Source organism: Acanthochromis polyacanthus, chromosome 14 (genome assembly GCF_021347895.1).
Source record: "Acanthochromis polyacanthus isolate Apoly-LR-REF ecotype Palm Island chromosome 14, KAUST_Apoly_ChrSc, whole genome shotgun sequence".
NCBI classification, from domain to species: Eukaryota; Metazoa; Chordata; class Actinopteri; family Pomacentridae; genus Acanthochromis; species Acanthochromis polyacanthus.
Window position 1 is genome coordinate 2,459,109 of NC_067126.1, and position 14,220 is coordinate 2,473,328.

At 40.5% G+C, this 14,220-nt stretch overlaps 2 protein-coding genes across 5 annotated transcripts in view; both read left to right on the forward strand.

The window, feature by feature from the left end:
• Positions 1-7,554, forward strand: part of LOC127537039 (NACHT, LRR and PYD domains-containing protein 3-like) — a 246,767-nt gene extending 239,213 nt beyond the window's left edge. For both annotated transcript variants that reach the window (XR_007946361.1, XR_007946362.1), the window contains one exon: positions 7,365-7,554. The gene's annotated coding sequence lies outside the window, so the exon portion shown is untranslated. The remainder of the gene's footprint in view (positions 1-7,364) is intronic.
• Positions 7,555-9,785: 2,231 nt separating this feature from the next.
• Positions 9,786-13,908, forward strand: LOC110965163 (uncharacterized). 3 transcript variants are annotated; one of them, XM_051958736.1, is made up of 4 exons: positions 9,786-12,367; positions 12,560-12,664; positions 12,782-12,881; positions 13,020-13,908. In XM_051958736.1, the coding sequence occupies exon 1, from the start codon at positions 10,432-10,434 to the stop codon at positions 11,347-11,349; it is 918 nt and encodes a 305-aa protein (XP_051814696.1). In that variant the 5' UTR covers positions 9,786-10,431; the 3' UTR covers positions 11,350-12,367; positions 12,560-12,664; positions 12,782-12,881; positions 13,020-13,908. The 3 variants fall into 3 exon arrangements, with proteins under 3 accessions (XP_051814696.1, XP_051814697.1, XP_051814695.1); XM_051958737.1 differs by having other exon boundaries at positions 12,560-12,657; XM_051958735.1 differs by having other exon boundaries at positions 12,560-12,881.
• The last annotated feature ends 312 nt before the right edge of the window (positions 13,909-14,220 follow it).

The window sequence follows — 14,220 nt, forward strand, 5'->3', positions numbered from 1 at the left end:
GACTACTCAGTCCAGCAGATTAAAGAACCACTGACATTAGAGAGGAGAAGACACAGGTCTGAGTATCTGATAAAAACTGAACTTAAGTAACTTAAAAAGCTGGGAAATTCAGCAAAAATGGCCAAAAATTCCACAAAAGAGACTTAAATCACCTCAAAAAAGAGCCAAAACTACTCAATTCACAAGTGCCAGCAAAAACACCTAAGATCACCACAAAAACAATACACGAAAAATTTACGACAAAACAGGAAAAATCAACAACGAAAACTCCAGTTAAGGACAAAAACTTTAGCAATACTCACAAAAGCAGCCAAAAGTTACCCTGAAATTCTGTTTAATTATGATCACATCAAAAAAAACTGGAAATCACCACAAAAAACTACCAATTACCACGAAAAATGGGACCAAAAATACCATAGAAACCAAGTGGAGGAATGGACAAATACCCAACTTGGCCACACTGATAAAACATGCCAAACATAACCAGCAAAAGGGTCAAAAATTACCACAATAACCCAAAATCACCAGCGAAAAGAAGCAACTACTCGAAAGATCAAATATGCCTGCAACAAAAGCCAAATCAAAACAAAAACATACCGGAACAATCCCACAGAAACAGATTACCAAGAATTTTTACCATAACACAAGCAGAATTGCAACAAAAACCAAAGCATTCGAGCTTAAAACAGCAAATCAACAAACTAGACTAAAAGTTCCTTCCTGACCTTCCTCAGACACATCTGGTTCTTCACTCCATTTAAACTTTATTAATGAGTCAGAGTTCACCTGCACCTGGGAATTTCCACAGATTCCGTCCTTGAAGATCCATAGAGCTGAATCCAGATATCACTTTGTAATGACTTTTTCCTCCCATTTCTGGCCTCAGAACATCACAGTCCGCAGATAATAGAAAACCTGCAAAAACGAACCCAGAATCAGTTTAAATCAATTCCAAGTGTCACAGCCTGAGGACTAATTCTGTGTTTTGTCATTTTCTCAATATTCAGTTTTTATGGATGTACCTGTGTGAACAAGCAGTTAAGTGATGCAAACTAACACAAAAGAGATGCAAAGCATACACAATTTACACAAAGACCAAATGTATCATCTAGAGACTGCATTTTTGTCATAAATTAAGTTAGGACCTCTAACAAACCGTAATTAAGAGTTCGTTGTTTTACGTGATTAAACAAGATGTACACTTCCTAGAATTACATCCTTGCCGCTAAAAGTTTAATATATACAGTTAGCAAACAATCGTTTAACAATGTAAAAAAAATAGAGGAAATGTGTAATTATTAATTGTGCATGACCTTCCATTTCGATTCTCAGCGTTGGAATCGCTTATCTGAGGCCACTGATCAAATCTGAAGCAGAATTCTTATTAATATATATATTATATTACAAATATATAATATAATATAGAATGTGATTATTGATAGAATATATATATATATTATATATTAGAAGGCTTGGACCTTAAGCGTTAATTCATCGAGTAAATAATTACAGCGCAAATAACGCGATAAAAATAATAAACGCATTATGACCCTTCGCCTCGTTCCTCATTCGCAACCGGTAACTCGGGAACACTCCAGCCCAGTAGATGCGAGTAATGAACCTAAAGGTCTGTTGGAGCCATGAAGGAAAAGCACAGAAGTACGAAGTGAGGTGCAGGCAACTGATAAATATTCTGTATAACTTTTGATATATATAAAAAATTACTAAATACAAAATTGACTTATTCCTATCAAAGAAAGAACACGACAGCGAAAATCGTTAATATAGCACCCATTTATCAGACCCAGAAGATAGACAGATATAAAACAGAATAGAAACTCTGGATTTTTCACTTTTCGTGGAAAGCACACTTGAAATACTTCTGCTGATTGTATAGTCCAACAGTGGGAAAAAACAACTAATTCAGGCTTATAAGTCATTCAAAATCACCTTTTAATATGTCCCACTTTTCCTATTTTTAAAATAAATTTAATTTAAATTCTAAACACGTATATGTCTATTCATTGATTCAACTGTCAACCACAATTTTATTTCAGTTGAAAAACTTCACTTATGTGTCAGATATTGCTGTTTAACAAAACTGCAATTATTGCGATTAATTAATTACAAAGCCTGTAATAAATTAGATTATGTTTTAAATCGCGTCCCACCACTACTTTTAACTGTTGTTTAGGATGCTGTTCAGATTGGTTCCTTTATGTGTTATTTATTAATTTATAAATTTATATTTTAGTTTCAATGTTCTTTGGTTTCTTTTTCCTAAGATATTTCACAAATTGTTACTTTTAGAAACTGCTCAGTTTTATCCTTTTGACCTTTCATAGTAGTTGGTGCTTCCTGTCACTTTTCTCTGACTTCACTCTTCTAAGAAATGGACCGTTTTGTTATCTCAGCACATTCTATTTCTGTAAGCGATACCTGGCAGTTAGCAGGGTACTTTCCCCCTAACGCATCTGACACCTGAACAGGCGCTGAAAGCATCGGACGTAAGCTGTCCTTTGTTTGTGAGTGAGAGGTCAATGCTGAGTAACACATTATACACATATTAGTAATATATTTTGATTGCATTGGTTAATCATAAATTGCAGTTTCAATGGTACATTAATATAAAATTGATTATATGATAAAACAAGTTGTGGTTATATGCAGTTAAATGATGATTACATGAGTTATTATTAATGCAATTAATTCTTGATTAAATGTGATTAAGATATTAATTAGATGTGACGAAATATTCCCCACAGAAGGTGATGGAATAAATGAAAGAATGAAGAGATTTGATGTTGATCCTTTGATGAGAGAGTGGACTGAGGTCAGCAGATGTTACTGATGTGTGGACATGAATAGGTGGATGAATGTTGTGCTGACATGTGGATGATGTGTGTAGAAGGCTGACATGATGATGATCCACAATAAGAGAAGGACAAAGTCACTGTGCTGCTTTTAGAGAAAAGCTGATTGATGAGGACAAAGTAATGTTGATCTGCACATTCAGAACCTGAACACATCTGATGGATCATCAATGATTTTATACACATCTGTTATTCTTTATTCAGATTGGATTGGTGCTGTTGTTAGAGATCAGCTGTAATTCTCTGGTCTCAGCTCTGAAGTCCAACCCCTCACATCTGGAACATCTGGACCTGAGCTACAACAACCTTCTGGATTCAGGAGTGAAACATCTGAGTTTTGTGGAGAGTCCAGACTGCATCCTGAAGACTCTGAGGTCAGACATCATGTTTTCTTTGTCTGCTGAGATGAATGTGATGTAAAGTTGTGGTGACTCTAAACTGCAGCCATCAGGCTGATGTTCTACTGATCCACACTGAGGATCTTCATGGGAACGTCTGTTTTCTTCTTCTCTCTGGTTTGACTCATTTGACCCTTAAGCGACCGAGTAGGTTCATTTATGACCCCAGCCATATCATTATATTTGCCGTTTTTATATCTTTTATCTGAAAATGTTTCCTACCATGAATTTGTCAATCTACTTGTCCTGCAGCTGCTCATAGTTTTTTGTAGAGATCGGCCTACTGGTGTGACAAGGACAATGGAAACTTGTCTGGGGTCACTTATGACCCCAGAAAGATGTGTAGGTTTTTCACTATTGTAGGCCTTAGTTTTATTTATTATTTCTACCTCTAATCGCTATTTCAGTGTGTTGCAGTGCACTATAGCTGGCAGACCTACATTTTTAGCCACAGCTGCCCTGGGGCAGACTGACTGGCTGCCAATCCACTCCTACAACCCCTCTGACCACCACCAACATTACACAGCATACACATTCATACACCAGTGGAAGTGGCAGCACTGGAGCTAAGGTGGGTAAAGTGTCTGCATTGGACGAACGGCTCTGCCCCTGAGCCACAGCCGCCCCTAATCTAAATACTTCTCTGCATGTTACATTGCACACATACAGACAAGATGTTTGTGTACATTAGTTTTTATGTACTTTTGATTTACTATTGATGAAACAAAAGGAATAAATTTTAAAAGAAGTGGCAGACAAAGCGTGTCTAAATAAATGTTACTGTGTTCTTACAATGCATCATGTTGTTCATCTGGTTGTTACTTTAGCTCTGAGTCAGAAATGATTAAAATCCATGAATAATTACAGAAGGTTATTTTAGAATATCCATCTTAAAATGCAGTGGAGTGGAACAGGTAAGAAAGCACAGAAAGAGGCACTAAAGTAGACGTATTCCTGTGTAACATATAGTGGGTCATAAATGAGCCCAGTCGGTCATTTTAGTCACTAGAACAGCTTGGTCGCTTGAGGGTTAAATATGAAATCATGACATCATATCTGGCTGATGGAGCTCCTATCAGCTCACACACATGTATGAACGTGCACACTCAGGCCTCCAGACTCAGTAGAAGATCACTGATTGTCCCTCAAACGTCCAAAATATTTCTGGATAGGAGTTACAGCAGCTTAGTGTGTGTGGTGGTGTGTTCATCTGAAACTCTAAACGTGTGTGTGTGAGTGTGTAGTTGGAGGATGTGTGTGTCTTTGTAGCGTACTTTTGTTCCTCCATGCAGGTGTTTGTGGTCACATGATGATCCAACACGGTCTCACGGGGATTCGTGAAACTGTTACGTAAATTTTTTGTTTCTTTTTCGTGCGCACCAACACGATTTCGTCATGTTTTTCGTGCCGCTCACCACGAAATGTTTTTCGTGTTGCTCACAACGAAACCCGCTGTGGTAATCACAGCTGAAAGTGGTTTATACCAGCGGATTCATGACGATCTAAGCTGTCCATCGGCGTATACTGCTTGTGTAATCGAGTCTGAGAGCTGCTGGTTGGAACAGTTTGGTTTTTGATTAACTCTGACTTATAGAGATGCAGGGAGTGGCTGATCAGGAGGACCGGGACAATTCCCAGTGGGCCGGTCTGATGTTTGAGCTGCGAGGGCGGGCCTTCACTTTTTGTTTGTTTTGTTTTTTGGGCCGGTGTTCTGGTCTGATCATGTATACTGCTGCAGCGGTCCCTGGTCCGCCTCCACTGGCAGCTCTTCCTTTCTTTTCTATTTTTTTTTTGCAGGCGCATCCTGACATAACACGTCCGTCCACACAGTCAGAGGTGTTTAAAGGATGGAAAATAGAACAAGCAGGGCTGGTGTGAAGAAAGCAAGAATTAAACAGAGGAAAGCTCTGGAAACACATGCAGCCAAATGTGCTGAAATCGTAGACTTTTTCACTAAAACGAGCTCGCAGTTTGAAACGTCAAACGAGGACGATGAAACGGTACGACAAGAACTTTGCCTTCAAACCACCGTTCAAGTTAATTATCAAGTCAATGAATTGTGTGTCATTGTGGCATATCACATAACATTATACAATTTAAATAATAGTATGATGGGACGCCACATATCTGGGAAACTTTGTCTTGTAGCTCCTCAGAGTGTGAAGACATCCAGAACCAAGCAGCAGCCATGAGCCACAAGTCCAGAGTGAATATTATTAGAATGAATCTAATGAAGAGTGTGGTGTAGACCTGCTCTATATGAGAAGATGATCCAGCTCTACAGGAACTTTGTCTCCTCAACTCACATCTTTTATTCTTTATTCAGATTGGAGTGCTGCAGATTGTCAGAGATCAGCTGTGATTCTCTGATCTCAGCTCTGAAGTCCAACCCCTCACATCTGGAACATCTGGACCTGAGCTTCAACGACCTGAAGGATTCAGGAGTGAAACATCTGAGTGGTTTTGTGGAGAGTCCAGACTGCATCCTGAAGACTCTGAGGTCAGTTCACTGACTGTCTGTTACTGTTGTAGATCTGATGTGTTTAATGACACTGAAGCTCATTTCTGTTCAACAGAACTTCCATCCATGAAGCTGTAAATCTGCTCTGGTTCACATTTTCTGTTTTTGTCCTGAATTGCGTTTGTTGTGACAAAAGTGGAGTGTTTGTAGCAGAAAGTGTAGAAAATGTTGAGTGTTAGTTGTTAAAGTAAATGAATGTTTGTAATTTGAGCTGAAGAGTCACATCTGGATCCAGAAGATCCTCTGAACTCAGATCAGTTTGAAGAGACAAAGTTTAGTGAGTGAAGTCTAAATATTTCTTTGGTTTGTGTTGAGTTTTATTTGACTGATCCTGATCCTGTTGATGATGCAGCATGTTACTGATGTGTGGACATGAATAGGTGGATGAATGTTGTGCTGACATGTGGATGATGTGTGTAGAAGGCTGACATGATGATGATCCACAATAAGAGAAGGACAAAGTCACTGTGCTGCTTTTAGAGAAAAGCTGATTGATGAGGACAAAGTAATGTTGATCTGCACATTCAGAACCTGAACACATCTGATGGACCATCAATGATTTTATACACATCTTTGATTCTTTATTCAGATTAAGGGAATGCAGTTTGTCAGAGATCAGCTGTGATTTCTGGTCTCAGCTATGAAGTCCAACCCCTCACATCTGGAACATCTGGACCTGAGCAGGAACAACCTGAAGGAATCATCAGTGAAACATCTGTTAGATCTTGTGGAGAGTCCAGACTGCATCCTGAAGACTCTGAGGTCAGTAGAAGGTTCCATCAGTCTCTGCTGCTTCCAGCAGTTTTCTACTAAACACAGTCAGTATTAAAGCAAAGATCCAGTGTCTCCTGTAAACCTGCAGCTTCTCAGTGAAGCTGTGAGAACAGAATGGAGACAGAAACACAGAGACAGCAGTCAGCCAATCAGAGGAGCCACAAGCTTGTTGTCATGGTGTTTGATGGATGTGAAGCCGACTGTTGTTGTTGTGTTGATGTGTTGAGGAAATAAAGCTGAAGCCTGCAAACCAGCGCCTCTTATTTCACAGCAGCAGCATCATCACATGGAGGAACCATGAGGTGTTTGTACAGAGCAGAAGCTCTGCTCAGGTCCAGCAGCCACATCTGGATGTGTGTCCTTGTGTGTGCTTTGATCCAGATGTGTTGACTGCCAGCCTCCATGTTGGTTTGTCAGCTGATGTTTTCAGAGCAGATGAGATGTTGATGGACACTCAGAGACTGTTGGTTTAAATGGAGCAGCAGTAAATCCATGAGTGAAGAGTTTGTGCAGTAATGAAGCTTGATGACTGTCAGCAGTTTGTTTCCACTGTGGATGCAGTGAAAATGTGCAGAGAAACACACCTGATGCTGACAGTGTGTGCATGTGTGAGCTTGGAGCTCAGTGTCACTCCAACACGTTAACATGAAGCTGCTGCTCTGAACACGTCTGAAGTCCTGATGAGCGCTCATCAAACTCATTCATCTCCTCAATCTTTCTTCTTCTCTCTACAGCTGGAAGTGATGCTGATCAGGACGGTGTTTGTTCTGAGAGAGGATGTGTTCTGATGATCCAGAGGTTGAAGCAGCAGCAGCAGCTGGTGTGTAGAGACTCTGACTGGTCCATGTTACTGGGAGGTGGAGAGCTTCATGCAGCAGTGACTGACAGGAAGCAGAAGAAGTGGAGATGAGTGTCAGTGCTGCAGAATGAACTGATGTGAGAACAGCTGTCCAGCATGGTCCCTGTGTTCCTGTGGATGTGACAGAGGATCATCATGGCATGTGGACTGTCAGATTCATGGATATGGGATCCCCCTAGTCCCATAAGGACGGGATTTAGTGAAGGATGGCAGGCAGAATGAGAGAGCACAGATGATATTATAACCTGTTGATTATAATGCTAAGTCGCTATATACCTGATGAAGTGTGAATCAACCAAATGCTACTTTTCTTTTTATCTTCTTTAATTTTGAAACAGGTGGAAAAATCAGAGAGTTGCCTCATTCAGAAGAATGAAGGGTTGATTCTTTTGGAAAAATGTCTTTTTAACCATTTTTATAGAGTTGGTTGTCTTAAATGTGCCTTTACATTCTTGATGTTGAAGCGATGAATTAGCTGGTCTTGGATGAGGTCAGAAGAGAGCGAAGTGATGTGTTCTTCAAATGCATGTTCCTTGAACACTTTGTATCAAAGTGACCACTAGAGGCAGCACCTCCCACTGGAGAGTGAGGGCCTTGGTTAGCAGAGGGGTCAGGAGGTTCAGGTTTACTAGCACTAGATAATGAGAATGCTTTCAAGGTTTAGATTACTGTGAAATGTAGATGTTTACAGAAGAGTCTGATCACCCTGGGAAGATAAGGGATTACTGAACTAGTGAGTAATCTGGAGCTAAGATAGGTTAGTATTAAATAACGCCCGTAGAGGTTCATTAGCTCTGTATATATTTTTGGGGAGTTTCTTGTAAGTCTGTGCGCATTGTGCAGAAATGTGCAGTGTGGGTGGCAGTGAATCTCAGACGCTGACATCAGCTTCTTCCATTTCCCGACTGGAGGTCTGTGCTGATGGAATACATACATTAATAGAAGGTTGAGTCTGGGTGAAAGGGCTCAACAGAGGAAGCTGGGGGGTTCTGGTTCCTCTGGTGCACGTAGGGGCCATGAGGTCGGTGAAGTGCACAAGTGCAGAGGGGGAGGATGTTTGCTGTAATCGCATATGTCAGTTAAAGTGTGACATCAACACGTATGTAATTAGAATAAGATGTCACCACGTATGCAAAGTAAGAGAGTTGTGTATAAAATGTTTGTTTGTTTTATTTCATTCATTTGTAAAATAAATTCAAAAAAATGTTTCATGTAAATACAACAGTCACCAAACATGAATGAAAGGGAGCAGAAAGAAGACGAGTCTTATTATGTCTGCCTCTGTTGGAAGGAATCTGTGGGAGTGTTGTGGGGTATCCACCTGCTGCAATCCAGACATCAGTCTGAGCGCATGGGAGGATTACCACGTCTGCAAAGAATAACTGTTCTGATGGGATATGATGTGATTAAAGGAACTGCTCGTTTCTGCATTGTTGGAGGATTACAGAACTGGGATCTGGATTTAACACTGACTGGATGGAACATTACTGGAGCTCTATTATTTCCAAAGGAATAACACCAGAGTGGATATAACTAAGTTTATTGGCCGCAAACAGCGCGAAATTGATCCATGCAGATCTGAATCTGGACTAACACTCTCTCGGCAGCTCCCCCTGGTTCCTGTCAGGTTTGCAGGTGAGGAGGCTGGATGTAGCCACACCGTGCTGCTCTACCTCCAAATTACATATTTTGGGTGATTATTACTCTTCTTTAGGAAAGCATGGTACCAAGTTGAGGAGTTATGATGAGTGGTTTGAATATTATCTAATGTTTGTTTGTCTGGTGATTTATGCTTTTGCCCTGCCAAATATATTTTTAATAAAGCATTATTCTGCAATTAAAGACAACAAATTGCAAGTGCTTTATTTTTTATCCCTGAATGAATACTTATACATCTAGCTCTGGATGTAAAAAGTCAGATTACAGCGTGCATAACAACAGTAAGGTTCTGAAAGGTACCTAATTATAGGGTCAGGTTGGCCCTGTATGAGAACATATCCTAGAGGTTGTCTATATGTCCATAATCTCTGAATTAAACCTAGCAACTTACCAATGCAAGATCTATGAGAGGAAAAGCTGCCGTTAACAGGCGTGAGTGGTGATTAAGTTTAACTTTACCAAAGTGGCTACTTAGTTAAATTAATTATCAGAGGAAGCAGGGATAGGCGTCTGGATGTAGGCAGTGAGGAGCTAGGCGAATTTTCCTCGTCTACCAGCTTAACAGTTCTGCAGCATCCCTCTGAGTAAGATCTCAGGGGGTGGTGGAACCGGACCTGTAGGATGGAGAGCTGGTCCGGTGAGTCCCTGACAACTGAATAACTTAATTAGGGGGTTACTGGCCCTGAGGATCGTCAGATTTTACCTTTAATTAATTCTTCAATGTTAGATCTGATTAATCTCTCTCTAGTAACAGGCTATGTACCACAGGCTTTTAAGGTTGCTGTCATCAAACCTTTGCTTAAAAAGCCCACTTTAGATCCAGATGTGTTAGCTAACTATAGACCGATATCCAACCTACCATTTCTCTCTAAAATTCTGGAAAGAACAGTTGCAAATCAATTATGTGAACACTTACAAAGGAATAATTTGTTGAAATGTTTCAGTCAGGCTTCAGAGTGCATCATAGCACAGAAACAGCTCTAGTGAAAGTTACTAATGACCTTCTCATAGCATCAGATAATGGACTAGTCTCTATACTTGTTTGTTAGATCTTAGTGCAGCGTTTGACACAATCGACCACAAAATTTATTACAGCGTCGAGAACATTTAATTGGCATTAAAGGGACAGCACTGGACTGGTTTAAATCCTACTTATCAGATAGGTTCCAGTTTGTGCATGTCAACAATAACTCTTCTGAGCATACTAAAGTTAATCATGGAGTTCCTCAGGGTTCTGTCTTAGGACCGATACTTTTCACATTATACATGCTTCCTTGAGGCAATATTATTAGGAAGCATTGTATTAACTTCCATTGTTATGCAGATGACACACAATTGTATTTATCTATGAAGCCAGATGAAACTGATCAGTTAGCTAGACTGCAAGATTGTCTTAAGGACATTAAAACCTGGATGACTTTTAACTTCCTACTGCTAAATTCAGACAAAACTGAAGTCATTGTATTTGGCCCCAAACATCTTAGAAACTCGCTTTCAAAGCAAATAGTTACTCTGGATGGCATCACATTGGCCTCCAGTACTACTGTGAGGAATCTCGGAGTTATTTTTGACCAGGACATGTCCTTTAACTCACACATAAAGCAAGTCTGTAGGACTTCCTTTTTTCACCTGCGTAATATTGTAAAAATCAGGAACATTCTGTCTCAGAGTGATGCAGAAAAATTAGTTCATGCTTTTGTTACTTCCAGGCTTGACTATTGCAATTCCTTATTATCGGGTTGTCCAAATAGCTCTCTCAAACATCTACAGTTGATCCAAAACGCTGCTGCGAGAGTACTGACAGGAGTTAGCAAAAGAGATCATATTTCCCCTATACTTGCTTCTCTTCACTGGCTTCCTGTTAAATCCAGAATAGAATTTAAAATCCTTCTTCTGACATATAAAGCTCTTAGTAACCAATCTCCATCATATCTTAAAGATCTGATAGTACCATATTATCCTAGTAGAACTCTTGGCTCTCAAGCTGCAGGCTTACTTGTTCCTAGAATTTCTAAAAGTAGAATGGGAGGCAGAGCCTTCAGTTATCAGCTCCTCTCCTGTGGAACCTGCTCCCAGTTTGGGTTCTGGAGGCAGACACCCTCTCTATTTTTAAGACCAGGCTTAAAACGTTCCTTTTTGACAAATCTTATAGTTGGGGCTGACTGGGTGACCCACAGGGGTTCGGCTTGTGTCTTCATTGTACAGCTGACTCCTTCTTGGACGTCCCTTCGTTCTGCCTCTAGTCATGCTGCTATAGGCCTATAGGCTGCTGGGGGACTTTTCTTGACGCACTGAGCCCTTCTCTATCTACCTTTACATTTAATATGTATACCGTTATCGCAGTACATTCACTCTGTTTCCCCCTGTGCTATTTCTCTGAGTGTCCCTGGTCCCAGAGCTGGATGCTTCAGATCTGTGGTTGATGTTCCACCAGCTGGTCCAGTCTCCATCATGTCCACTGTGGGATGCTGCTGCTGACCTTCCTCCAGCCCTCTGCTTCCAGCTCCCCTTTTTCCACCAGTCAACTCTGCATCGCCTTCACTATACTGTTATGCTAACTTACATACTGTTTGAATTTTACTGCTAGCTATATATGGAGTATGTTTAATGTCAGAGCCGTACATCATCAGAGTAAACTATGAGTCAGTTTTCAATGTTAGCTTATACTTTGTCTGTGTCACATATCCTGTCATGCATGTATCCAAATGTGTGTTGTGTTTTCCTTGCTTTCCCACCCCTCCCTCGTCTCCAATCCCTCCCCCTTGCCCTCCTCTGTCCCTCTCAACCCCCCCGGCCAGCAGGCAGATGGGTCCCCCCTATATAGAGCCGGGTTCTGCTCGAGGTTTCTTCCCTGTTAAAAGGGTGTTTTCCTGCCACTGTCTCCTTTGGGCTGCTCTGGGGGTCAGGCATATGGGTTCTGTAAAGCGTCTTGAGGCAATTTGATTGTAATTGATGCTATATAAATAAAATTGAATTGAATTGAATTGAAAATCTAAGTTGTTTATTAGAAATGTCTCTGTGTTAAAATAACGTTACGAGGTGAGCCGGATGGTATTAAGGGGTGGACCCCGGAAGCTGGGGGTTATACCTGGTTGCTACGTGGCTATCGTTGCTAATGCTGATGGTGTTCCAAGCTCCGGTAATAAATGCTCCAAAAGGATGTTTCGTCTGGCAGTTCTTTAGAAGGCAGAACACTATAGTTACCACCAACGAGCCGTGCTAAGCTAGGCGGGCTAGCACTACCCGAGGCTGCCTAACCACGGATCGGCGGCAACAGAAACGGGTCGGTAACAGTCAGCTGAATGCACACAGTTGTTGTACTGTAGATTGTAAACCATTCATTCATTCATTCATTCATTCATTCATTCATTCAAACTGTGTCTGCTAATTTCAAACTGTTTTAAATGACTTTACAGTTGACTCCACCGTTGTTCTGCTGTGAGTAGTAAATGAATGTTCTGATTTATTTTCACAGACTGGGCTCCCCTCACAATGAGGCAGTGGACATGTTTAGTTAAAACTTTGACTGCAAGTCCAGATGTGGAGGATGTGGAGACAGATGTCTTTCTATAAGTATCCTGTATAAAACTTTTCCAAGTTATCTGACGTTATCAACAGCAACAAAAGCTAATGAACTGAAAACAGCAGGAAATAATAATAATAAAGCTAATAACGGCTTCATTTAACTGTTTTCCAGCTGCTTGTTAAACACATTTTGAAACTCTATGGAGGAACTACTGGTGGATCAGGTGGAGGCCATGAAGTCTTCTGCCCGGAGTTACCAGAGAAGAAAGAGTGTAAGAGATACTAGTTTGATTCATTCCATTGTGTGTTGTAAATAAAATGTGGTTAGAATAGTATTGCCGGTCACTATGACATTATTTTTCTGTTACATTACTAAATGTATTGATTTCCTGTACTGATTGTCTTCACAGCTGCTGGATGCCAGGAAGACGGTCCTTGTTCCAGACAAAGAGGACAGAACTCGTGCTGTGGAATGTCCAGCTCTCTCAGACAAACCTCTGACATTTATATGAAGCAGACGATGATGAAAACTCACAGATACAGTGTGGCCCCCGGTGGTGTTGAGGGAAAAATGTGTCCCTCTCTGTCCTTAAAGTGGCCCATCCCTGCTCTAATGGTTAACGCTGTTTAATGACTGATTCACATGTTGTAGGACTTCTTACTGCAGTGTAGATTGGAAAGATAAACTCCCAGAATATGACCAAAGTAATGATGAACACTACAGTTATTACATTTAAATTACAGCACAGATGAGCTGAAGAATAAAATCCTCTCCTAAAGCTGAAGTGACTGCAGGCCTTTCTGTCTTTCAGTGCTTGGAAAACTCTATGAAACAGGAAATCTGTTCAGGGTCCCTTTAAAATGAACCTCTGCTGCTGATGCTGTGACGTCTGTCTTCATCTCAGGTGTCTCATGTTCACTGTGAGGATCTTCTGAGTGAAGCCAACAGAAAGAAAACCTCATGTGGTTGTGAAGAAGGAGACTGAATGGACGACATCCTCAGTGAACCACTTCCTGTTTAACTTCCTCTGATGGAAGCTCAGACCAACAGTTTCAACCGTTTATTATTCTCTGTTCTTAGTATTCAGGGGTTCATTTATCACCTTTAACTTCATCTCTGCTGTTGTAGCAGAATGATAGTAGAGTACATGATGCCATTATTTATAGCAGATATGCAGCATTTAAACATCAACACATTCAGGTCAAGAGCTTTCCTTTAGTGCAGAATAAAAACTACATTATTTAACAATTCTGAACTGTAAAGATGTGTAAACACATGTAATAAATGGATGAAATAAATACTGTGTTGCTGACAGTGAAGTGTAAAAACTGAACAGAGACAAGTTTTATTATTCAGAGAGGAGCTGAATCTGCAGCTTTATTGTTCTTAATGGAAGCATGAGGAGGACGTGGTATTCACAGAATCAGTACATGAGAATGTAAATATCCAGGTTAATGATACCTTAGAGCATTATTACGCATATGATGGATTCTTTGGAGTGTTATCCAGATTTTTGAGCATTTAGAACATTCAGTATTTCTTCATTTTACCTCCAGAACCTTTGTTTCCCTTCATAAACTGCCTGGTTTGATTGTGTGTGGACACAAAGA